Source organism: Nerophis lumbriciformis, linkage group LG11 (genome assembly GCF_033978685.3).
Source record: "Nerophis lumbriciformis linkage group LG11, RoL_Nlum_v2.1, whole genome shotgun sequence".
Classification (NCBI taxonomy): domain Eukaryota; kingdom Metazoa; phylum Chordata; class Actinopteri; order Syngnathiformes; family Syngnathidae; genus Nerophis; species Nerophis lumbriciformis.
In genome coordinates this window covers 8,444,221-8,471,335 of record NC_084558.2, presented here as the reverse complement: position 1 = coordinate 8,471,335, position 27,115 = coordinate 8,444,221, and the positions used below count along the sequence as shown (strand labels likewise).

At 39.1% G+C, this 27,115-nt stretch overlaps 1 protein-coding gene across 1 annotated transcript in view; it reads right to left on the bottom strand.

The window, feature by feature from the left end:
• The window catches only part of fam20a (FAM20A golgi associated secretory pathway pseudokinase), a 37,663-nt gene extending 18,100 nt beyond the window's left edge, over positions 1 to 19,563 (bottom strand). The window contains exons 1-6 of the mRNA XM_061967502.1: positions 19,091 to 19,563; positions 8,396 to 8,589; positions 8,248 to 8,298; positions 4,359 to 4,437; positions 4,191 to 4,283; positions 460 to 575 (exon numbers count right to left, since the gene is read on the bottom strand). Of these exons, the coding sequence (XP_061823486.1) occupies positions 460 to 575; positions 4,191 to 4,283; positions 4,359 to 4,437; positions 8,248 to 8,298; positions 8,396 to 8,589; positions 19,091 to 19,428 (871 nt within the window). The 5' untranslated portion in view covers positions 19,429 to 19,563. The remainder of the gene's footprint in view (positions 1 to 459; positions 576 to 4,190; positions 4,284 to 4,358; positions 4,438 to 8,247; positions 8,299 to 8,395; positions 8,590 to 19,090) is intronic.
• Positions 19,564 to 27,115: the final 7,552 nt, after the last annotated feature.

Sequence of the window (27,115 nt, the reverse complement as noted above, 5' to 3'; positions counted from 1 at the left end):
AAATTGTAAAATATTTCGCAGTTATCTTTTTTTTTTTTTTTACAAAGGATATTTTTTTGCATCACATAAGTCATAATTATAGTAAAGTATAAGAGATAATGTCTGTCCAAGTGATACAGATGCATTTCTGTATTTGACTACAAGGTGACGCTAATTTACCACTGAATGATCCATCATAATCGAAACAGGCAATTGTTCATTTAAGCCTTAATTGTTCTCACATGATTAAAATATTAATTAATTCATAAATATAAATCCATGTTTCTATCATCCCATCTATTCAGAGTACCACAACTGTATTACTATGTTTTGTCCACCAGATGGTGCTAATTCACAACTGAACAACCCAGCAAAGGTGAAGAAGAGAGAGAGCGTCGGTAATACAAACTAAAAATGAACAATAAGCATGTATAATGGCGTTGTAGCGGCCTAATCCTCTTTTAAACGAAGTCCCTTTACCGGGTGAGGTGAAGAAAACCGCTCGTAGTTCGTCATTTCGGGTCATTTGGAGCACTTCTCCGGTGAGGTTCAACCACCTGCCAGCCACCGGTGGAACTCTGCGGAAGTCGAGAATCCTAAAAGACAAAAAGGGAGTCACAATGTTACCCAGGTAAACACACACATCCATCCATCTACACTTTAATTAAGTGCTATCGTTTATCTTCTTTTTTTTTTGTGTTAATTTTATTTTATCAGTAAGTAAAAACTGCTGAGAAATTTCTAACCAAAGAAATGAAGGCTAGGGCAACAGCAAATTCATAGAGATCATGCAAGTACGCCCCCTAGTGGTTGTGAGCTGCATCTGTGTAGAAACTGTGATGCTACTTTTCATAATTAAAATCTTTTTTTTTTTTGCACAGTAACTTCAGTGTGAAAGCAAATCACATTGCATTGCATTTGTATCCATATAAAGATCTCTTCGCTGCCCACAGGCCACATTTTAGCCATTGATTAAACAATTGGAGTGTGAAGCTGAAAGTATGAAAGAGATTATTGAGCAGTAATGAGAAAGGCCTCAGGCAAAACAGAAATGCAATAAATGGAAGAAAAAAAAGGGTTGTGGGGAAAGAGGCAGCATACACTAATAACAGTCTGGGTGAAATTATAGCCATGAACAGTCAACGTTTGTGCTATGTCTTCGTTGTCTAGTGGAGATTGGGTGATTTTACACAATCATGCTTTAATGATACTGTCCAGTACACCACATGACTTATAATATGCTTGCTTACTCAGCTGGGAAATTCTATCATTCTATATTCTACCATGGCATCTGCAAAGGAGCACGATCCGTTCCACAGTGAATGCCGTCGTTAGTTAATTTAATAGTGATTGTAATAACGTAAAAGTACAGACATTTCCAAGTTTACATGCTTGATTGGTTACGTGACACACGTTCTTAACTCAAAAAATGTGTGTCGCAAATAAACGTCTCCCATTGAAATGAGTTTAAATCAATTTACCGTATTTTCCGCACTACAAGGCGCACCGGATTATTAGCCGCACCTTCAATGAATGGCATATTTCATAACTTTGTCCACCAATAAGCCGCCCCGGACTATAAGCCGCGCCTACGCTGCGCTAAAGGGAATGTCAAAAAAACAGTCAGATAGGTCAGTCAAACTTTAATAATATATTAAAAACCAGCGTTCTAACAACTCTGTTCACTCCCAAAATGTACGCAAATGTGCAATCACAAACATAGTAAAATTCAAAATAGTGCAGAGCAATAGCAACATAATGTTGCTCGAACGTTAATGTCACAACACACAAAATAAACATAGCGCTCACTTTCTGAAGTTATTCTTCATTCGTAAATCCTTCGTCTTCGGTGTCCGAAGTGAAAAGTTGGGCAAATTTACGATCCACTGGCAGATGTTGGCGTCGTCTGGCGCTGCCTCCTCGTCTTAGTGAAGGTGTGTTCGCCTTCTGTCATCCATTGTTCCCACGCAGTTAGCAGTCTAGCTTCGAATGCCCTGTTGACACCAATATCTAGCGGCTGGAGGTCTTTTGTCAATCCACCCGGAATGACGGCGAGTATTGAATTAAGCGCGTAAGCGTGTCTCTCAATGTGCTGTTATGAGCTAGCAAATATAACAACTACACTACCCAGCATGCAACGATAGTTACGAGCATGCGCGGTAGCCCTGAGAAGCGTTGTATGCTGGCAGTTAGCACGCTGCGAGTAAACGTTGAGAACTCAGTTAACACGCCTCGTCTGCATTATTTATAATTAGACAGACAACACACTTAATAGGAGCCATTTTGGGGTCTTTACATAAACACACAAATGGAAATGAAACGTCACATATCCCAGCATGCACCGCGCGCTTCTTCTACGGGGAAAAAAGATGGCGGCTGTTTACCGTAGTTGCGAGACCTAAACTTTATGAAAATGAATCTTAATATTTATCCATATATAAAGCGCACCGGGTTATAAGGCGCACTGTCAGCTTTTGAGAAAATTTGTGGTTTTTAGATGCGCCTTATAGTGCGGAAAATACGGTAATTGGTGTTTGGCCCCCCAAAAAATGCATCAAGGGTTGCATTTGGGGGTTAAATCACCAAAATGATTCCCGGGCGCGGCCACCTCTGCTGCTCACTGCTCCCCTCACCTCCCAGGGGGTGAGGGTGATGGGTCAAATGCAGAGGATAATCTCACCACACCTAGTGTGTGTGACAATCATTGGTACTTTAATTTTTAACTTTAGTTTTTTGAAGTACCGTATTTTTCGGACTATTAAGTCGCAGTTTTTTTCATAGTTTATGAAAGTTGCATATTGGTTTTTTTTCCTTCTTTAGTATGCATTTTCGGCAGGTGCGATTTATACTCCGGTGCGATTTATACTCCGAAAAATACGGTAATGCAATTGGTGTACAGCATTATCGATGGGAATATGCATGTTTAGACAATATGATTTGCCTAAACGGCTAGGAGACTTCAAGAGTAACAAGCCCTAGAAAATTGATTAAAAAGGACAGACTTAGAAAAATAATCTTATTTTTTTTTTAACTTGGGACTTCCCGCAGGCCGGATTTTGGACGCTGTTGGGCCGTATCCGGCCTGCGGGCCGTAGTTTGGGGAACCCTGGTGTACAGTATTTACCTTGGAGAGTGGACAGCATCTTCTTCTCCATCAAAAACAGCATCAGCAGGTTTCCATATTTTCATGGATAAATGTCTGCCGTTTATATATATTTTTAACAAACTTGGCTGGCGTTAGACCAGGGCTGTCAAACATATGGACCGAGGGCCGGATTAGGGCCGCCAACAGGTTTTATCCGGCCCGCGGGAGGAGTTCGCCAAATATAAAAATTGACCTGAAATTTTTGAATGAAAGAAACAGCTGTTCTAAATGTGTCTACAGGATGTCACAATAGCAATTCTTTGTATCTTTGTAGATGATGCTACATATGTACAAAATAAACCACATGATGTTAGTACATCAGTCGAGGAAAATGATCAAACTACATAAATAACATACTGTAATTTATCTTGATAGGTTGAAAATTAACACCAATGAGTTGACTGATGAACATTATCACATGATTTATTCAGAAAATATAAATAACGACAAATAAAGATAGAATACTATTAACCGCAACATGTAAGTGTAAATAAAAACCCCAACAACATTATGATTTGTACATTCTCAGAATGTGCTTGTTCTATTTTTAAACAAAGATCTGAAGTTGTCTTTATTTTTAAGTTATCGTGCCAGGATTTTACCAGTCCGGCCCACTTGGGAGTAGATTTTTCTCCTTGTGGCCCCCGATCTAAAATGAGTTTGACACCCCTCACTCTGCTTCAGTATGATGCAGGCTAGCAGTGATGCGCTTCAATTACTTTGCCCAGTTGGCGACACGCGTATTTGATGATTTATTTTTTTAATTCAATGAATATCATCCTCTTCTTTATCTCAGCAACTATCCTTCACACTCACTTCCTTCCTTTCCCATTGTTGGCAAACAAAGTTATGTGCATCTCTAGCTATAAGCTAATGCTGGTGAGGAAGACCAGATGTTTGGGTCGGTGACATTTTCTACGCCAACTAATGGCGGCGATGCTCGTAACTTAGAGTAGGACAATTAACCAAGAGTCTTAAGTTGAGGTACGACTGTAGTGTAATTGTAAAGTAGTTTGTTCAAACCAAATATGGTGACTGATAGTGATGTGAAAGGGGGGAACTTCACCTGTCCAGGTGAAAGGCAGCAATCTCCGCGTTGTGTCTCTGGACATCGACAAAATAGAAGACGTCTTCTGGAGTCTCGTCCTCCCTCTGCTGTCTGACACACACATACAACTCATTAAGTAGGGTGTTAAATGAGGTAGTAAAGTGGGCTCTATAGGTGTGAGCTCACCTCATTGGCTTGAACATGGCCTTGGCAAAGTTCTGCATTTTTAGAGCTAGTTTCAGATGGTGTCCACTGGGCTTCACCACTGCATCAAAGACAAAATGAAATGTTCCATTGCATTATGCTGCTTTTAAAAACCTTATTAGTCATCAAACAGAATACACAAGCGTTAGAGCTGTAGGATATTTGTGACAACATGGAGTAGTTGGCCGTTGTGTCCACTTATTACAGTGTCTTCTATTCTGCCTTGACTTTGTATTAATAATTAACCGGCAGTGGCGGTTCTAGCTTCAGTGCTCTTTGATTAAACTAAACTTTAAACTTATGCATTCATTTAGTCACTGTGTAGAATAAAGGTTTTGAGCAGGCTTTATACAGGTAAAAGCCAGTAAATTAGAATATTTTGAAAAACTTAATTTATTTCAGTAATTGCATTCAAAAGGTGTAACTTGTACATTATATTTATTCATTGCACACAGACTGATGCATTCAAATGTTTATTTCATTTAATTTTGATGATTTGAAGTGGCAACAAATGAAAATCCAAAATTCCGTGTGTCACAAAATTAGTATATTACTTAAGGCTAATACAAAAAAGGGATTTTTAGAAATGTTGGCCAACTGAAAAGTATGAAAATGAAAAATATGAGCATGTACAATACTCAATACTTGGTTGGAGCTCCTTTTGCCTCAATTACTGCGTTAATGCGGCGTGGCATGGAGTCGATGAGTTTCTGGCACTGCTCAGGTGTTATGAGAGCCCAGGTTGCTCTGATAGTGGCCTTCAACTCTTCTGCGTTTTTGGGTCTGGCATTCTGCATCTTCCTTTTCACAATACCCCACAGATTTTCTATGGGGCTAAGGTCAGGGGAGTTGGCGGGCCAATTTAGAACAGAAATACCATGGTCCGTAAACCAGGCACGGGTAGATTTTGCGCTGTGTGCAGGCGCCAAGTCCTGTTGGAACTTGAAATCTCCATCTCCATAGAGCAGGTCAGCAGCAGGAAGCATGAAGTGCTCTAAAACTTGCTGGTAGACGGCTGCGTTGACCCTGGATCTCAGGAAACAGAGTGGACCGACACCAGCAGATGACATGGCACCCCAAACCATCACTGATGGTGGAAACTTTACACTAGACTTCAGGCAACGTGGATCCTGTCTTCCTCCAGACTCTGGGACCTCGATTTCCAAAGGAAATGCAAACTTTGCATGGTTTGGTGATGGTTTGGGGTGCCATGTCATCTGCTGGTGTCGGTCCACTCTGTTTCCTGAGATCCAGGGTCAACGCAGCCGTCTACCAGCAAGTTTTAGAGTTCTTCATGCTTCCTGCTGCTGACCTGCTCTATGGAGATGGAGATTTCAAGTTCCAACAGGACTTGGCGCCTGCACACAGCGCAAAATCTACCCGTGCCTGGTTTACGGACCATGGTATTTCTGTTCTAAATTGGCCCGCCAACTCCCCTGACCTTAGCCCCATAGAAAATCTGTGGGGTATTGTGAAAAGGAAGATGCAGAATGCCAGACCCAAAAACGCAGAAGAGTTGAAGGCCACTATCAGAGCAACCTGGGCTCTCATAACACCTGAGCAGTGCCAGAAACTCATCGACTCCATGCCACGCCGCATTAACGCAGTAATTGAGGCAAAAGGAGCTCCAACCAAGTATTGAGTATTGTACATGCTCATATTTTTCATTTTCATACTTTTCAGTTGGCCAACATTTCTAAAAATCTCTTTTTTGTATTAGCCTTAAGTAATATTCTAATTTTGTGACACACGGAATTTTGGATTTTCATTTGTTGCCACTTCAAATCATCAAAATTAAATGAAATAAACATTTGAATGCATCAGTCTGTGTGCAATGAATAAATATAATGTACAAGTTACACCTTTTGAATGCAATTACTGAAATAAATCAAGTTTTTCAAAATATTCAAATTTGCTGGCTTTTACCTGTATATACCATACACTACATCGTAGCTGTGTATTGTGGTGTCTTCTGAAATAATTTTAATGTATGTGTAATTTTGTAATTTATGCATTGTATCTTGGGTATTTTTGTGAATTATATACCTCTTTACACAGGCACTTTATAACGTATACTTTCCAGCATAATCATTTTATTAATGTACAGTTGTATAAGTCTCCTTTTGAATAACAGGGATTGTGATGCGTGGTGTGTGTTGCTTTTGCTGCTTTGTCGCGTACTGTTTCCTTTGTGAATATATAAATATGTTTTAAAAGCTGTTATTTGATTGTTTTTAGCTGTTGTGTTTTTTATTGTATGTCCGGTGGTGTCAGATTAAGGATCGCACCCATCGCTTCCGTGTGAAAAATATTATGCACACTTCCCATTAACTAATAAAAAAATACTAACATTACATGAAAAAAGTGGCGCCCTGGGCGAGGCCCCCTTTCGTTGCACTCGAGTACCAATAAATCCGAGTTAATTTTGACAGCTGTTTTTAGTCATAGTCTTTTGATGAAAAAAAAAAAGTTTTAGTCATATTATAGTCATCTAATTTATTTTTAGTCTAGTTCTAGTTGACTCAATTTTACAAGATATTAGTAAACTAAAATTACTGTAAATTTAGTTAACTTAAAGAGGAACTGCACTTATTTTTTTAAATGTTTTCTATTATTCACAATCCTTATGTAAGACAGGAACGCGTATGTTTTTCTTTTTTTTAATGCACTCTAAATATTGAATAAATGTTAGCCAAAGTCCGCTTACAATGGAGCCTATGGTAGTCGCTCTATTCCACCTATAAAGCCCTTAAAAACATCCAAACACCTTCATTAAGGTTTTATATACATGATGTAAGTATATATGTAATGTAGTAACAGGCACATTTATAATAACATTTTAAGTTTAGGTATTTTGATCATTTTTTTCGACAACATGCAGACTTCATGAGAGTCAACAAGCATAATACAACATAATTTACTGTACAATGTCAGCTGTCCTTAGGTTGCCAACTGCGAGGATGTTCATATATTCCCATTTAGGTGAAGAATGACTCATAATCCTCATGAAAAAAAATGGGAGTGGAACCAAGCGTAGACCTAGCGTCTCCTGAGTTTCTTTCTAGACATTGCTGGGTCTAAATTGAATGCCAAAGTTGACCAGCTCGTCTTCATCCTTCTACTATCCAGCTGGGAGTCCGAGGCATGAGCAGCCACTGATGTCAATACAGCAGCACAAGTTGTTTGCTCCCTCTGATCACGGCGCCACTAAAAATAGTTTGTCTGCATTAACGCTTATAATAACAATAATGCTAACATTCAAGTCACGAAATATACATTTTTGGATGTATTTTTAAAGGGATTTTATGGGCGGAATGGAGGACCTCCCACTGACTTCGTTATAAGCGGACATTTATTTATGTTTATTTACAAGTTGGAATGCATTAAAAAAAAATATACATCCGTCGTCTTGTCTCTCATAATGATTGCGAGCGATAGCCCAAAAAAAAAAAAAAAAAATTCAGCTCCCCTTTAAGTCTTCTTCTCTTTCTCCCAAGTGTACACTAAGGGCCTGATTTACTAAAGATTTGAGTGTACTAAAACATGTGCAAACTTGATAGCAGTGATTGGTTATATTCCCATCTTGTCCAGCCCATTTTACAAGGAGAAATCGAATATGATTGGATAGCATTTCTGAATATCGTTTTTTATTCGCAGACTAAAATGTCAGTTAATTTCATCATTGTCTTAGTCAACGTGCCTTTGTTTTAATTAGTAAAAGTCTTATTTTAGTCAGGGGAAAATAAGTTGTTGAATATAACTAAGATGTCATTGAAATGAACACTGCAATAAATATGAATCTCCCCCCCTCATCCTTGAGTCGTGTGTTTTGCATAAGCTTACATCAAATTTAAAAGTGAACTGACCTTACCTTGGCTGCAGTCACATGCTCCTTTTAAAGACTTGCCATCCTGGGTGTAATCTGTAAGAGGATGATGTACGAAATGAATAATTCATCACAAGAATAGCTACAATAATGCTGGGGATGATAAATTGGATTTAGTCCATCCATCCGTTACCTGCGTTGACCACGGTCATGTCTCGCATGTCCCAGAGCAGCTGTGTAATAGCGGGGTCCTGGCGGGAGTAGAGAGCATAGCGACTTATTCCCAGGTGGAACTTGATCCAGCTGGCGTCAGGGTCAAAGGCCACTTCATGCTCCATTACGGTGATGTTGGAGGCAAACGCCGCTTCATTGTATAACTTCATGTGTCTGAGGAGTGAACACAGCAATGTTAGATGGCTTATTTTCAACATTAGCTGTTATTTCAGAAATAGGAAAACTCATTACATACAACAACTTTGACTATGATTCGGATTGCGTGAGAAAGTGGGAAGAGAAATGGAGCTGTCTTATTAACAAGTATATAGCACAACACAGCAGGATTCATCGCAAACAACAGTACTTGAACAGTTAAAATGGCATGAAGTGTAGGGGTGTAACGGTGTTTTAAAGACAACGGTATTTCGGTATCAAAATCATCACAATAATGCAGTGACGTGTCACGGTATCTAAAACTTGGTCAGTGTAGTTTTTTTCTGGCACATTTAAATTGGCGGGCCTGGAAGTAAACTACATCTCCAAAAATTCCCTGCGTAGCGCGAGTGTGCGAAGTCGTAAAGGAGGGAGAAAGGATTGTTTTTTTCATCAAACTCTATCCATAACTTTTTGAGTTATGTTGCTAACAGACAGACAAACAACCCCTGGTGAAAACGCAACCTCTAAGATCTGTGTACTGTAAGACAAAGCCGCTGCCTTTGTTTGGAGCGTTGCCAGGACGACACATAAAGCCGGTCAGAAGTTGTGATGTTTTAACCCACCTTTTTGTCAAGAATATTGAATCAACGCTTGGTTTAAATGGATCTGTTATTTATGTTTTAAGTAGGAAATGCGCCGGCGCAGACAAAAAAAGTTTTGTTACGTGGCACAAATAATATGAGAAGCTACTTGATAGAACATCACCCGACAAATATATTAGATGCCAGCGAGGCCAAACATCAGTTTGTGAGGTGTTTACATTATAAAACATTAAATTATCAGCTAACTTTTCTGAGAATCGGCGTTTTCCAACGTGATTTAAGATGTCCACTACAGAGGACACTGTTGCCCTGAAGTCAAAAGTTAAAAGACACAAACGTGAATATTATTGTTTTACATTTGTTACACTGGATGTTTATATTGTCACTTTAAAGACACAGTCTATTTAAAAGTATATTTCTATATACTTGTTTGTAGTAATAATATGATAAGAACATTTAAGCATTATGTTTGTGTTCAATTACGGTTTATCCTAAACATTCTTGCCACTTAATTTGACACACTATAACATATTTAAGTTTTTTTTTTTTTTTTACATGTGCCACAATAATATTGTACCGTGGGCTTAATATCATGATAGTATCGTACTGTGAGATTTTGATAAAGTTACATCCCTAATGTAGAGGTGCCATATTTTTCGAACTATAAGCCGCTACTTTATTTGCTAGGCTTTCAACCCTAACGGTGTTACACATGTAATAACGGTGCGGCTAATTTATGGAATTTTCTTCGCTTCAACAAATAGTTTTCAACACAGACAGAGACACTGAAAAGGTGTGGTAATGTTTCTGCTATGGCGCCATTTCTTGGACAAGTTCGCCCACTGCCGGTGCTGTAGGTTGAAAATGTACTTCCTGTTTTGTGCCTTGAACCGGAAGTACAATTGTCCGTAGCATTTCTGCTCCAAATGATTCTTCATTCATCACTCCAAGCAACGTTTGTCAGTTTTACAATATAATAAAACCATTCAATCTAACTAAACCGTCCTGTGTGATATCTGTAGAAGTGTTTTCATGCATATGCAGACTATATAACCCCAATTCTTGAGACTTTGCACTGGCTCCCTGTTCATCTTAGAATTGATTTTAAAACCTTGCTGTTTGTTTTTAAAGCTTTACATGGACTGGCACCTCAGTATATCTCGGACCTCATCCAAATTTACAATCCTGCGCGTGCTCTGAGGTCCGAGAGCCAGCTCCAGCTCGTGGTGCCCAAGACCAGACTTACAACCAGGGGAGACAGGGCCATCTCTGTGGTCGGCCCTAAGCTCTGGAACACTCTGCCCCTCCATGTTCGAACTGCTCCCACAGTGGAGTGTTTTAAGTCTCGTCTTAAGACCCACTTTTATTCTCTGGCTTTTAACACTACGTGAGTTGTGTGGTCCTCTGTTGTCCTCTGTGTTTTTAAAATTTTGATTTCTATTTACTGTTTTAATTGGTTTTACCCTTTAAAATTGTTTTTAATCATATTTATTTTATATTGGTTTTATATGTATTTACTTTTTCTTTTTATTCAGTCATTGGTGGAGCTATGGATAATATTTGAATATTGTTTTTAATATTGTTGTGCAGCACTTTGGAAACATTTTGTTGTTTAAATGTGCTATATAAATAAAGTGGATTGGATTGGATTGGATATTTGTATGTGCTTTCATAATATAATCAACCTGGGGTCATTAGCATTATGAATATGCTAACACGTTTACAAGAGTCTGTGCTAGTATTATTAACTTAGAATGGCATTCTTTTTGTATTGTTTAAGTTTCGTAAATCCACCAAAACGTCACTGTGGAGTTATTTAGTCTGTTTAGCTGATTAGAGAGCTAGCTTCCACAACTAGTGGGTCCATGACGATGACTTTTGTTTTGTTTGATCAGCTGTTTACTGCCGTGTGACAGGCACCGTTTGGAAACAATTAACGTATGTAAATAAAAAAAAAAAATTGTACTGGTATATATCTGTGGCGTTTGGTCCGGTACGGCTAATATATGGAAAAATATAAAACATTTTCTAAAATGTGGTGGGTGTGGCTTAAATACCAGTGCACTCTATAGCCCAGAAAGTACGTTAGATAAAGTTGGATGCTGATCACTCGTGAAACTTCAAATACAGCTATTGCAATCTTGTGAAGTTGCACAAAACTACATCTGAAGGTTGCCTACAGCCACAGGCTAAAATTGTTTATGCCCCATGTGTGGCAGCTGCTTGGAGGTTTTGGCTGATTTCAATGCACTACCTTGTGTGTCACTGTGGAAAAGGAACATGTTTGTCCCAATCATCTCACCCTGAAAGTGCATGTGAAGGGCCTGGCTGTGGTCAAGGGGCAGAGTCACTGACTTTACGACTTTTCAACTCGCTGCATACACACAAGATAACACAAAACCATTGAAAATAAACACTAGTTTCTGTCAGTGCATGCAAACAGGGTTGCAGATACTGCAGACTGCACATAGCGATGAGTGGGTACCTTTTACATATGAATCGATGCGCTATCAGTTCTGGGTACCTTAGTCTGTGTTCAAATATGTTAATTAATGTTAATTGTTTAAAAACAAATCTTTTTTTCTTTTGTATTTCACATTTAACACTGAGCTGTGCTGTCCAGTTATCTGGTTTTCTTACACTTCTGTTACTCATTTACTGTACTGAACTTCTCTGTATAGTAGACTTTGCATGCAGTTGCAATACCAAGATGTTAGATGGCAGTAGTGTGTAGACTTTGGTGTGTTGCCTTAGCCAGGAAGTAGTCTTTGCTATTAAGTTAAATGATCAAGTATTTTCTTTTGTTGAGCCATTCAAAGTGTTTAAACTGTAAGTATTGTGTTTGTACCAGAAACTTGAGAGTTTCTGGTACAAACACAATACTTACAGTAAGTATTGTGTTTGTTACACACCAGCTGTTTGATTCTAGCATGCATGTTTGGTGGTGTTGAAATCGCCATGTAAAATTGTTAATGCTAATCTTTAGCATGGCTATGCCTAATTCAATGTAAATTAGCATCAAGCTAGCAAATTTTGAAAAGCGGTGCCTTACTGTACTTTTGAGCGCCTTTTGAATTAAAAAATACTTAAAGGTAGTCTGGCTAAGTTCGCTCCGAGTGATTGACCCCCAGACAAGTGTTTGAGCCATGCCAAGTTTGCAGTTGGATGTGACGTCACGTGCAACAAAGGTACCGAATTTGCTACCTATCCCTAGCTGCACACATTTCTGAATAGCATTAGCAGCCACCCCCGTGCTAGCATGTTGTTATACATGTCCTGGCTTGTGCACCAATACTATCCACTAAAATAAGTTGTCTGGGGTCACTATGGCACTCACAGAGACAAATTCTCCAGCACAGCTTCAAACTGATTGTCGGTCTCCTATTTTAAAACAAAGTAACTACATATTGTTGTTTTAAATGGCAGCAGAAGCGTAGGAAATAGCCATAAAAGTGCTCATAATTCTCCTCCTTTTCCACCCCAAGAGCCCAAAAATGTCTCTATCGTTCTGAAAGAGTAGACCAGACAGTATCACAAGCCAAGACCGCTTTGTGTCTTAACAGATGGGGAAGTTCAGGGTGTTAAAAAAACATACAAACAAAAAAACAGTTTACTTTAAGTGTGTCAGACGTGGAATCTCAGAATAACATGTTTGTGGTGTGGACTCCAGTGACGCATTTTTCTCTGAATGTCGCCTTAATCACTTTTCCCCAAAGCAAACACTTGTGATTGTCTGGGTGATTTTACCACTAGTGGGTGTGCATTTGTTATGATGCAAAATAGTATTTATTTTCAAGGGATTTGTGTTTGTGTGCGTGTGTGCGGTTAGTTGAACAGTCATAAAAATCAGTGACTCTGCCCTTTGACCACAGCCAGGCCCTTTTATACGTGCTTTTAGGGTGAGGTGATTGGGCCAAACATGTTCTTTTTCACAGAAACATGTGTGACAGGTGTGGTAGTTCATTTCAGTCAGCCAAAACCTCCAAGCAGCAGGCACACATTGGGTATAAACATCTACAGTGGTACCTCAACTTAAGAGTGCCCCAACTTCAGAGTGTTTTGAGATAAGAGCTGTTTATCATCCATCCATGTTCTACCGCTTATTCCCTTTGGGGTCGCGGGGGGCGCTGGAGCCTATCTCAGCTACAATCGGGCGGAAGGCGGTGTACACCCTGGACAAGTCGCCACCTCATCGCAGCTGTTTATCAGCTTATTGTTATGCTTTAAGTTGCAAGCTAAAAATCACATTTCCAAGCATCCCCGCCGTTAGTTGGCGTAGCAAATGCCACAGTGAACCCAGTAGGAGCTGCCCAAAACATCTGGTCTCACTCGCTAGCACTGGCTTGTAGCTTGAGATCGACATTACCTTGTTTTCCAACCATGGGAAGGAAGGAAGTGAGTGTGAAAGACAGTGCTGAGAAAAAGTGAATGATATTCATTGAAAACAAGACAGCGTGTTGCCAATTTGGCGAAGCAGTTGCAGCGTATCACTGCTAGTCTGCACCATACTGAAGCAGATTGAGTCTAATGCCAGGCAATAATGTTTATTATGAAAATATGGAAAAGCTGCTTATGTTGTGTTGGACTGTGAAGTAGCTGGAAGGAAAATGATGTACATTATTATTACGTTACGTCTTAAAGGGGAACTGCACTTTTTTATTTAGAATTTTGTCTATCCTCTACAATCATTATGAAAGATGGATGTTATTATTATTATTTTTTTGCTTTGTAAATATTAAAATAAATGCTATTACAATGGAGCTTATGGGAGCAATTCCGCCTAAAAAGCCCTTAAAAAAACATATTGACACCTCCATTGAGGTTTTATATACATGATGTAAGTATATACAGTAGGGCTGCAACAACTAATCGATTAAATCGATTAAAATCGACTATCAAAATAGTTGGCGATTAATTTAGTCATCGATTCGTTGGATCTATGCTATGCGCATGCGCGGAGGCTACTTTTTTTTAAAAATTTTAATTATTTTTTTTATAAACCTTTATTTATAAACTGCAACATTTACAAACAGCTGAGAAACAATAATCAAAATAAGTATGGTGCCAGTATGCCGTTTTTTTCCAATAAAATACTGGAATGGATAGAAATGTAGTTTGTCTCTTTTATCCGATTATTAATCGACTAATCGAAGTAATAATAGACAGATTAATCGATTAACAAATCAGTTGTTAGTTGCAGCCCTAATATACAGTATGTAATGTAGTAACATGCACATTTATAATAACATTTAACATTTACTTATTTTGCTCTTTTTAAGCATATGCGGTGCATTGATTTAGAAAACGCATCACGACGTTTGCTTTCTTTTCATCACTGATTATCACTCACTGCAGACTTAATGTGAGGCAACAAACATAATAAAATATCACTTACTGTACAATGTCTGCTGTCAGTAGGATGCCAACTGCTGGGATGTTCATATATTCCCATTTTAGATGAAGAATGTCTCATAATCCTCACAATGAAATGGGTGGGGGGCACGGGGGACCAATCTTTTTTTGTGTCGTTCTGGCCATTTTCGGCCCTAAATGGCTGTCAAGGTGTACCAACTTGACGGAATACCCACTCAGACTTCTTCTGTCCAGATGAGATGCATGATTTATGATCTCGGATTAATTTACAGGGAGCAAGGAAGCGAGGAAACAGCAGACCACTCGATGACGTACACATAGGGACACACGTTAGTGATCACGGCGCCGCTATAAATAGTTTGTCTGCGTTAGAGCTTATAATAGCAATATCACTAATACTTGGTTAATATTCAAATCACGGAATGTAAATGGAGTATTGTTGGCGTTTTTTGAATGCTTATTTATTGGATATGATGGGCAAAATAGAGGCTCTCCGCTGTAAGAATGTATTGAAAAAAAATCCATCTGTCATCATGTCTTTCATAATTATGGAGAACGATAGGCAAAATACAAAAAAAAAGAAGTGCAGTTCCATGTTAAATATGTTGTAGTTGTTAGTACTACATTCTATTGTATTTTTTTTAATACAATTTTTGTATTGTCTAAAACAGGGGTCCCCAAACTACGGCCCGCGGGCTGGATCCGCATCCAAAATCCGGCCCACGGGAAGTCCCAAGTAAGAATTTTTTTTTTCTTCTTTTAATTAAATTTTTTTAATTTTTTAAATTTTAATCTTTCCTTTCTAATCCATTTTCTACCGCTTGTTACTCTCGGTGTCTCCTAGCCGCTCAGGCCAATCATACTGTCTAAAAATGAATTTTCCCATCGATAACGTGACAATGTTAAATGTTGATGAACATCAATGTTAATTGATGTTAAATGACAAAACGGATTATAAAGACAATGTATATATGTATATATACATATATATATATATATATATATATATATATATATATATATATATATATATATATGTATTTATATATATATATATATATATATATATATATATATATATATATATATATATATATATATATATACAGCCCGGCCCCCGGCCAAATTTTTTTAACCCAATGCAGCCCCCGAGTCAAAAAGTTTGGGGACCCCTGGTCTAAAAGCTAGTTTTGTTATTTTCTAAAGGCATGTTACATGTTAAAATTGTGCGATTTTGGGGATGGGGGGTGGGGGTAAAGCACCAATTTAATTGATTTGAATTAATTCCAATGGTAGACATTGAGTTAAGCATGTAAGTTAAGGTACTACTGTATACCACATTTTCTCTCTAACGATGGATAAAATAAATAAAAAATTACTTTAAAAAAAAGATATTTTATTCTTTAAATAAATAAATAAATAGATTTTTTTTTCATCCATCCATCCATCCATTTTCTACCGCTTATTCTTTTCTTGTATTGTATATACGTGGGACAGCGTGGCTTAAATAGTAGAGTGTTCATCCAGAAACTTGAGGGTTTCTGGTACAAATCCAGCTGCCGCCATCCTTGTCACACCTGTTGTGTCCTTGGGCAAGACACCTCACCCACCTTTCTCCCAGTAATACCTCCACTGGTGTATGAATGTCTGGCTTGGCTTGTGTCCCTTCAAAGAGATTTTTAATCTCACTTTAATCTCACTTTCATTTACCTTTACCAGGGTAAATGAAGGTAAAAGATATATTATACAGGTAAAAGCCAGTAAATTAGAATATTTTGAAAAACTTGATTTATTTCAGTAATTGCATTCAAAAGGTGTAACTTGTACATTATATTTATTCATTGCACACAGACTGATGCATTCAAATGTTTATTTCATTTAATTTTGATGATTTGAAGTGGCAACAAATGAAAATCCAAAATTCCGTGTGTCACAAAATTAGAATATTACTTAAGGCTAATACAAAAAAGGGATTTTTAGAAATATTGGCCAACTGAAAAGTATGAAAATGACAAATATGAGCATGTACAATACTCAATACTTGGTTGGAGCTCCTTTTGCCTCAATTACTGCGTTAATGCGGCGTGGCATGGAGTCGATGAGTTTCTGGCACTGCTCAGGTGTTATGAGAGCCCAGGTTGCTCTGATAGTGGCCTTCAACTCTTCTGCGTTTTTGGGTCTGGCATTCTGCATCTTCCTTTTCACAATACCCCACAGATTTTCTATGGGGCTAAGGTCAGGGGAGTTGGCGGGCCAATTTAGAACAGAAATACCATGGTCCGTAAACCAGGCACGGGTAGATTTTGCGCTGTGTGCAGGCGCCAAGTCCTGTTGGAACTTGAAATCTCCATCTCCATAGAGCAGGTCAGCAGCAGGAAGCATGAAGTGCTCTAAAACTTGCTGGTAGACAGCTGCGTTGACCCTGGATCTCAGGAAACAGAGTGGACCGACACCAGCAGATGACATGGCACCCCAAACCATCACTGATGGTGGAAACTTTACACTAGACTTCAGGCAACGTGGATCCTGTGCCTCTCCTGTCTTCCTCCAGACTCTGGGACCTCGATTTCCAAAGGAAATGCAAAATTTGCATGGTTGGGTGATGGTTTAGGGTGCCATGTCATCTGCTGGTGTCGGTCCACTCTGTTTCCTGAGATCCAGGGTCAACGCAGCCGTCTACCAGCAAGTTTTAGAGCACTTCATGCTTCCTGCTGCTGACCTGCTCTATGGAGATGGAGATTTCAAGTTCCAACAGGACTTGGCGCCTGCACACAGTGCAAAATCTACCCGTGCCTGGTTTACGGACCATGGTATTTCTGTTCTAAATTGGCCCGCCAACTCCCCTGACCTTAGCCCCATAGAAAATCTGTGGGGTATTGTGAAAAGGAAGATGCAGAATGCCAGACCCAAAAACGCAGAAGAGTTGAAGGCCACTATCAGAGCAACCTGGGCTCTCATAACACCTAAGCAGTGCCAGAAACTCATCGACTCCATGCCACGCCGCATTAACGCAGTAATTGAGGCAAAAGGAGCTCCAACCAAGTATTGAGTATTGCACATGCTCATATTTTTCATTTTCATACTTTTCAGTTGGCCAACATTTCTAAAAATCCCTTTTTTGTATTAGCCTTAAGTAATATTCTAATTTTGTGACACACGGAATTTTGGATTTTCATTTGTTGCCACTTCAAATCATCAAAATTAAATGAAATAAACATTTGAATGCATCAGTCTGTGTGCAATGAATAAATATAATGTACAAGTTACACCTTTTGAATGCAATTACTGAAATAAATCAAGTTTTTCAAAACATTCTAATTTACTGGCTTTTACCTGTATGTTTCAAACAGTTAAAAGCTTTGATACTAAAAGGGAAATAAACAGATTCTTGTTATTGATGTTATTCTTCTTAAGACCGCGAACTAGTTGAGACCGAATCAACTTCTGCTTGTTACAGCTGGGAAGTGCACTCACAATGTGATCAATCAACCATCATTAATCGTTTAGTATGCCTATCATTACTGTGTGAGTATGCGTGTGTGTGTGTGTGTGTGTGTGTGTGTGCGTGTGTGTGCACGCGTGTGTGGTAAAGGTCACGTGAGCATAGGTGTAAAGGTGCGTACAGAAGTGATTATAAAAGCAGTGCACATATGGAAGGAAGTGAGCAGGCTGGGTAGTAGGGGTGCTCAAAAAAATCAATACACATCCAAATCGCGATTCTCTTTTATTCCGATTCTAAATCGATTTATAATTTTCAAAGATCAAATTTAAATATATAGATATTTATATTTGTTTTAAATTAAACTTTTTTTAGGCCATCAGCATGCTTAGTCGCTGCACATATACATACGTCATGCGTCAGGAGGTATTGAGAATCGGTTTGAATAGAAAATCCATTCTGAATCGAATCGTCACCCCAAAATTCTCTCTACTGGGTAGCCATACTTTTGTTGATCGCCTCCATCAGTGTTTCTTAACCATAGGGCCGGGGCCTTAAAAAATATCTGTTTTTCAGCTGTTGTCTGTTTGGACCACAGTGGTACTCAGTTGTAATACACTTTTCATTTGCACTTTAATTTGATCAACAGTTTATTTTAAGAATCATTTTTTTCTTTTGCAGTATATTTATTATTGTAATCAGCCTGACCTAAGCTTTGATAATAATATTTTTGAGTAACACATGCTTTCATACCATTTGACAAGATGTATCCTGTTAAACAGTAAGTAGGTTAGATCAAATTAATTACTGAATATGATTAAAATCAAGAGTAAAATGACTTATTTCATGTTAATATTTGAGTTGGCCCTAGGCCCCGCTCTAATGCAAAAGTTGGGACCCGAGGTCAAAAAGGTTAAGAACTCCAGGCCTATATTGCTACATGTTTGCTACACCCTGTTACGCTATATTATGCTGAACACACCACATCTGTAGCATCTATCTGTCCTTCTGGTCTCATGATTGCAGTGAGATTTATTAAAAACACCACAAACTGCACTGTCCTGGCAGACATCTTAAGTTGTTTTGTAGGATAAAAGCTCACCTTTCCCAGCGAGACACCTTCTTCCTGTAGTAGTCCATCAGCTGCTCCACCTGCAGCAGACTCTCCTCAGGTCCCAGCGCAGGAGTCTGGATGTTATACAAAGGATGCGCAAACAACCTGTCAAGTTTGGACCCGCCATTGTCCGGTTGTGAAAGAGTAATATCCTGGAGCGGAGTCAAAGTCCAGTCCGAGAGCTGACTGAAGTTGCTGGGCTGACATGAACACGAGCGTCCCGATCCTTCTCCGGTGCTCCGTAGCTTTGGCAGGAGGATGAAGTAGATGTCAGCGGAGAAGATGACGGTGAGTGATGCGGCCAAGAGGAGACGATCTCTTCGCATGATGGACAAGGAAAAGGCCAAGCAGGAACTACAAGTTGACGTTACGTGCGAGGCATCGCCATGGAGTCCGACACTGCTGGTGCAATCTGTGCTGCAGCAGCTGAAGGAGTGAGACGACAGCGAGCGTGTACATGCTCTTGGGGCGAAAGAGAGAGGGAGAGACTTCACAGAGAGTGAGGGAGGGGGAGAGAGAGAGTGTGTGTGCAGGTATGTCAACAAACAGGGTGGGTGCATGATACGCAATCCCACAGTGGGGGTGGACACTTTTTTATCACAGTCGATCTGAATGAAGACATGTTTTTATATATTTTAATGTTTGTCAGTGCAATTGTTGCAAAAGTTTGCAATCACATGTGACTGCATACACATTATACACTACAGCCTCTTGTACACAGAGATGCTGAAAAATTGTCGCATCAGAGGCGTAATGGCTTATAATTATAGTGTAGAGCAGGGGTTTACAGATGCTGTAATATGCCGTCCCCTCCAAGGTTTCTCATTGTAGCCCATTGGGTTGAGTTTTTCCTTGCCCTGATGTGGGATCTGAGCCGAGGATGTCGTTGTGGCTTGTGCAGCCCTTTGAGACACTCGTGATTTAGGGCTATATAAATAAAGTTTAATTGATGATTGATTGATTGATTTTCAACTACATTGTTTTAGGGGCCACATTTCCAGAAAGCTACGAACTTCTCCCTTCACTATTAGTCTATTTTGTATATTACGGAGACCCGGCGTCCACCGCAGTGGACATTTGATTTTGGTTTATTTATTTTGTCGGAGTTACAGAAGCTGTTTTCAAAGAACTGATGCAAAAATGTGAGTCTCTCACAATTTGGAACTTGCGTGCCACCAGTTGAGTAGCCCGAATAATGAAAAAGAGAGGACCTAAAATGGAACCTTGAGGAACACCACTAGTATAACATAGGTTAAACAAATGACTCCTGACTGCATCTGAAGTAAACAAGCTACAGCAACACCTTAGTTACATAAAGCACATTACGAAAAAATGTGTAACATCTTCTTGTCTTTAGCTCAGCTGAATGTCTAATCGTGTAAGCAAAGTTCTTGGACGAAATGTTAGCATCCCCTCCTCCTCCACAATACTATTGGGTCACATGGTTAAAGCTGTAGACACTTATTTTAAGGGTGGGTACCTTTCACATTTAATTGCATACCAATTCTTAGTACCTGGGAATTGATACCGTACAGTAGTGTGCTGTACTGTTTTATATAGTATACTTTGTGTTGCAATTTCAAGATTTTATAATAGTGTATACTAGTTTTGTCCCGATACCAATATTTTGGTACCAGTACCAAAATGTATTTCGATACTTTTTGGTACATGATTCATTAGTATCGCGGTACTATACTAGTATCGGTATACCGTACAACCGTAGTGTATTCTGTGTGTTGCTTTAGCCAGGAAGTAGTCTTTGCCATTAGGTCTAATATGCCAGTCTTGACATCAACTGAAAATGCAATTATGTTTTCCCACACTACGGTATGCTTCAAGGTTCACAAAGGACGGATATACGTAAAAAAAATTGTGTTCAAAGAACATTTTGGTAACTTGTTAACATCGCGTTGACTTTGACAGCCCTACTTTTTGTTATGTGTTTGGCTGCTCTGCTGCCCCCTTTATGCTCTCTGTTGCAGCACATGGGTTCTGGGGTGAAGCCACGCTAGCACACCTGCAGCCAATTTGTGGACTGGCCTACCCAAGCTCCCCAGCCAGTCCAATTTTTGCCAGTTAATTTTCGTTGCTTCACTCACCACCAAGGATGTTTTCTCTCGCTTAGCGCTTACCTGAGGCTGTGATCATCATTCCCCATCTTGGTTTGACTCACACCTACCTTTCCATTGGCTTTGTCCTAGTATAGTTGTGCAGTGTATTTCTCTACTCCTTCTGAGTGCATTGTATTGCCCTACTCCTTCTGAGTGCATTTTGTGTTCTCCACTCCTTTTGAGTGCGTCTTTTGTTATTTTTTCCACTCCTTGTGAGTGCCTTTTTTCTTATTAAATATTGTAAATTTTTGGAAACTGTTTCATTTCCGCTTTGGAGTCCTAACACGACGTAGCCGATCCCAACACTTTTAACACAACAGGAAGAGGGAATCGAGTCTTCTGTGTTAAACTTCACACTACTGTCCCACCTTTTAATTACACCATGTATATTTGAAGAGTAGTCCCTATACAGGTGGTCCTCAGGCTACCCACCAGTTCCGTTCCTACTCACGCGATGTATGTGGAGCTTTATTGTAAGTTGGAACTTATACCTAAATTACACCTAAATTAAAATCTATGTTCCTCACGCTGTGTACAAAACACATGAAGGACTCCAGTCCTTCCTATGTTCAAAGATCCCATCCTTATCCTTGATGCTTGCGGCGTTAAAGAGGCTTGGATTGGGCATGCAGCCAATGTTTATGTCCACTGAGGGTTTTTCAGTTGACTTTTCACGTTCCTTTACTTTGGCACACTGCACCCAGAAGAGCCTGCTTTAAGTTTCAATTTAAAAAGTAAACTACAGTACGAAGAATATAAGTGACGTCCTTCCTCAGTGCAGCGACCGCGACAAAGTATTACTCCGCGCATAGAACTGGTTGTCATTTTTTTTGTACATTATCAAAATTCATGGTTGTGCGTTTGTGACTACAAAATGTCATACTGCAGTGACTACCTGACTTTTATGTCGTCGAATAAGTATGACATGAGGCTGTAATGCACTGTAATTATTGGAAAAAAGACTAATCCCCTCCATTTATTCAGGCTCACACACCTCACATCATGTTTCTGGTACATTTGTACGTCCTCATTTTCCTAAACTGTGAAAAATATCCATGTTGTTGCTCAACTTCATATGAGAAAACACCCCCTCGGCTCAGTTACAAGCCACCTTTTCTTTGCTTTCCCCCAGTCCGGTCCTTGAGAAAACACTTGGCGTAGCATGTTGGCGCTCAGCTCCTATAAATATGAGGCAATTAAGATCTCACATGAGGCATCTGTGTGTAGTTGTTGTGGTATTTTGGAACATCTGTCATATGTTTGGGTGTTTGCGTGTTTGTGCGTGTGCGTAGGAAAGCCACACGTCATTTGTCTGGGAGTTGTTTTATTCTTCTTGCTGGAGTGAAAACAAACTATTAAAAAAAAGCTAGCCAGTTCGGAGTGTGCCAATTTCTCTCACACAAACATACATGCAGACTGTCTGTGAGTGGGTAGATGTTTCCTATAAATGTTTGAAGCTTTACGACTAAACATACCTCCTTTTGACCCAAGGTAACAGTGTATAAATAGAAGCAAATGCTCCTTGCATATGCCCATTTTATCACATTTTAACTGAAAACATAATAGAATCAACAAAATGCATGAACAAGTAAAATACCAACATAAAATGCAGTATATATATATTTCTTATTGCATAAGTGCACTAACAACGTGAAGTAAATGCTTGACAGACATCAATAATAGATGTGGCTGAGGGGGCAAAAGTGCATTCGTCAGGTCTGTTTGTATTCATCACTGTACTCCTCCTCCCCTGCTTAGAAAAACAAAATAAAATCAAGCTTGTGCTTAAAATAACACACATTTAAGGGATGCCTGGATGAGTCTGTTGCGAAATGAAATGTGGACATAGGCACACTGCACACTAATATTCTGAATTTGGAAGAGCATTTCCACTTGTAAAACCGTGTAATGATAACAGCTCAAGATGAGCATGTTTATTAGAAGATGGGGCTCACTATGATGAGTGCTCGGTTGGAAAAGATGACGGTCCAATAATTACGCATGAAACCCTTCAGAAGCAGAAGGGAAAGCCCCAGCATTGCAGGGTTGGCAGAATTACAGTCAGTTCCCCATCAATTATAAGGGAAATCTCAAATATGCATCAGTATGTGATATATTACACTCTTAAAAGAGGGAAGATTTTTGGCCAACTTGATGAATATGATCATGGAGGAACAGCTTTGCAGCTGAAGGCTAAAAAAGGCTATGTTATCACATTACACACATTTCTAAAAGGTCTACACAATTATTCACTCTTAAAAGGGAACTGCACTTTTTAAAACATTTTGCCTGTCGTTCACAATCATTATGAGAGACAAGAAGACAAAAGGTTTTTTGTTTTTTTTTGCATTCTAACATGTAAAAATCGACTCGTATGGGAGCAATCAATTCTACCTCTGAATCACTTTGAAAATGAATTCAGAAACTGTCACCAATTGCGGTATCATGCAGGTTGCGTCCCGTAACCTGCATGATAACCAAACTGTAGCAACATTGTTATTGTATGAGTGAAGACTGAGGAAGTATTTTTCTATCATAGTAACACATTGCGTGCTTTGGTATTAGCTGTAAAAGCTAACTACGGCAAGAGATAAGCTAGCTTCTGCGTTAGCACGAAACACGTTTGAGTTTTGTAATGCACAACACAATGCGATAATACACTAATCTGTACTGACTGAAAAACATGAACAATTCTGTTACTGCATCTGTAAAGTATTAGCCCACATTTCATGTTTTGTTTGTACACAGCTAGCCAGACAGCGTATGTACTGTTGTTGTAATAACACGCATGACGTGCTGCGTTTATCATTATCGATATTAAAGTGACTCACTCGATGGGCAGTTGCCTGTTTGGTCCAGCTTTTTTTGCTTTTTTTTACGTTTTTCTGGTTTATTTGGGGTAAACACACCATTCATGTCAAAATAGCTTGTCTCCAAATTCCACATTTGCAGCTTCAAGTGACATTCACCTCACTCTCTCAGCTTCCGCCTACTCAAAAGTCTCACTCTTCCTTCGTGCTGGCTTCTAGAAGCAGTAGTTCATCCTCTGTTAATTCAGGTTCAAAAAGATAAGGGTGGGGAATTCTCATTTGTCCAAAAATAGTCGTCTTTGTTGTTTGTTACCAAGTTTGCCTTGATTACAACACACACGAGCGTTTTGTATTCGTAAGTAGGAACAAACGTTGTCAGACGTGCGTTGCTATGGAAACGGAAATCAATGCGCGGAAGAAATCAGTCCCGGAAATGATCAAAATACAGTAAATATTAAACATATTACATACAGTTATGTATGTTGTATGTTATATATTCTGTTACTACATTATATATAGACTTGCAGTGTGTATAGAAAACTTTGATGAAGGGTTTTGAAGTTGTTTTAGAGGCTTTGAAGGCTACAACGGTGACTCCCATTAGCTGCATCTTCCAAGCGTTTTTTATCATCTTTAAAATCCTAATAAAAAAAAAACGTGTGTTCTTGTCTCTGATGATGATTGTGAACGATAGGCAAAATTCCCCAAAAAAGTGCAGTTCCACTTTAAGACGTGAGATTGACCTAAACCAAATGTGTCTTGTTTTTTATTGACCTGTGTTTTTTTTTCTTTTGAAAAATAAATGGAACAAGGAGGATTCGGGCCAAACTGAAATATACAAACGTAAAAGTTTACGATGTGTTGAAATGTTGCAAGTTTGCAGATAAGTATTATATTGCAGAGGTGGGACCAAGTCATTGTTTTGCAAGTCACAAGTAAGTCTCAAGTCTTTGCCCTCAAGTCCGAGTCAAGTCCCGAGTCAAGACAGGCAAGCCCCGAGTCAAGTCCAAAGTCAAGACTGGAAAGTCTCAAGTCAAGTCCTAAGTCCTGCATTTTGAGTTTCGAGTCCTTTCAAGTCCTTTTAACCACAGACTAATATATTAACACAGATTGTGTATGCTTTTCAAACGCTGTATTTATTTATTAAAACAAGTGCATTTTAAATTGCAGGAAAGAAAATTGTGCTGACATTGCACTTTATAATAGCACTATTAACCAGTCATTTTAAACATTAACTCATTCCTTTACAGAACAAACACATTGAAAAATAAAGTGCAAATGTACTTATTTGTACAAAAGTGTTAACATTGAAAAAACATGACATATACGTGAACATAACAAAAAAGTTGTACTTTTTATATGTCAGGGCCCTATGCTGCATTGCATTTGCAAAAGACCAAATTAGCCAAGAGTCTGTCAGTCATTTGTGCACGATGGGGGCGTAGTATGATGCCACCATGGCTGAAAACTCGCTCCACTGGAGCACTGGAGGCAGGCACTGCCAAGACTCTCATGGCCACTCGGAACAGTGAAGGAAGAGTCTTCATGTTCAATGCCCAGAACAAAAGGGGGGAGAGAGTTGTTTTGGGTTGGTGCACTACTTGTGAGTGTATCTTGTGTTTTTTATGTTGATTTAATTAAAAAAAGAAAAGAAAAAAAAAAAATTCTTGTGCGGCCCGATACCAATCGATCCACGGACCAGTACCGGGCTGCGGCCCGGTGGTTGGGGACCACTGAGGTAAACAACCAACAGTATGTCAGAAAGCTAGCTAAAACGGTACACATATTCATAATATAGTATACATTTTAACTGACCTTTATTTTACTATTTTTGTCTTTTTTTAGGTGGCTAAAATACGCGGTGCTGCTGACCACCGTCTAACGTTAAGTGTGATATATTGACTAACGTAACCCTGCTTAAAAAAAATCACTGAACAAAAAGTATGAATAAGGTAGTGAACTGCAACAGATTCCCGTGTTTGCAATAACGTTATAACGTTAGCAGTGAGTTTACAGCCTCACTGATTTAACTACACAGCAAATAAAAGTCACGTTACTTAGCCAATAAACGTTATCTTACATTCAAAACTTACCGTTCTTTGTGCAACTTCAAATGCCGGACGAAGTTGGAAGTTGTTGCCTCTCCATCAGTAATTTTGGAACCGCATGTGTTGCATACTGCAAACCGTTTTGTGTTGACCACCTCGTAATTTTTATACCCAAACAAAATTATTTTAGGTATCATTTTTTGTTCACTGGCGTGTGGTTTGGACATGTCTTCTTCGTTGGTTGTCCTGCAATTTGATTGGATGAATGCTGTGTGATGAAAACAAAGTAGATCTAATTTGATTGGCTGTTGTACTGAGACCACACCAGCTGACACACGCAACGCTGATAGACAAGTACACAATGAAAAATACGGAGCGCTCCCGAATAACTTTTTCATCTTTGGGTTTTGGGGAAAGTAGCAAGTCATGTCAAGTCATGTCAATTCAAAAGGCTCAAGTCCAAGTGAAGTCACAAGTCATTGATGTTAAAGTCTAAGTCGAGTTGCAAGTCTTTTTACATTTTGTCAAGTCGAGTCTAAAGTCATCAAATTCATGACTCGAGTCTGACTCGAGTCCAAGTCATGTGACTCGAGTCCACACCTCTGTTATATTGTAACACAAAACTGAGACTTAGGCTTTTAGAAAAGTACTGCATTTTTAACTGGTAAGCATATCTTGTCATTTGTAATGTCATGCAAGACTTATCAAACGTTTTCAAAGGTAAGGATGACTGAGTTTATACCTTTTCATGTGTTAACTTCTTTTTACACTTGACAAGTAAGAATGTCAAAAAAAAACCTCACCGAGTGTTTTAAAATGGTTTTAATCTTATTCTTCCACTTGTAGTTAAGTTAGAAATGTTGATTGGCAACACTAAATTGGCCCTAGTGTGTGGATGTGAGTGTGAATGTTGTCTGTCTATCTGTGTTGGCCCTGCGATGAGGTGGCGACTTGTCCAGGGTGTACCCCGCCTTCCGCCCGATTGTAATTGAGATAGGCTCCAGCGCCCCCCGCGACCCCAAAGGGAATAAGCGGTAGAAAATG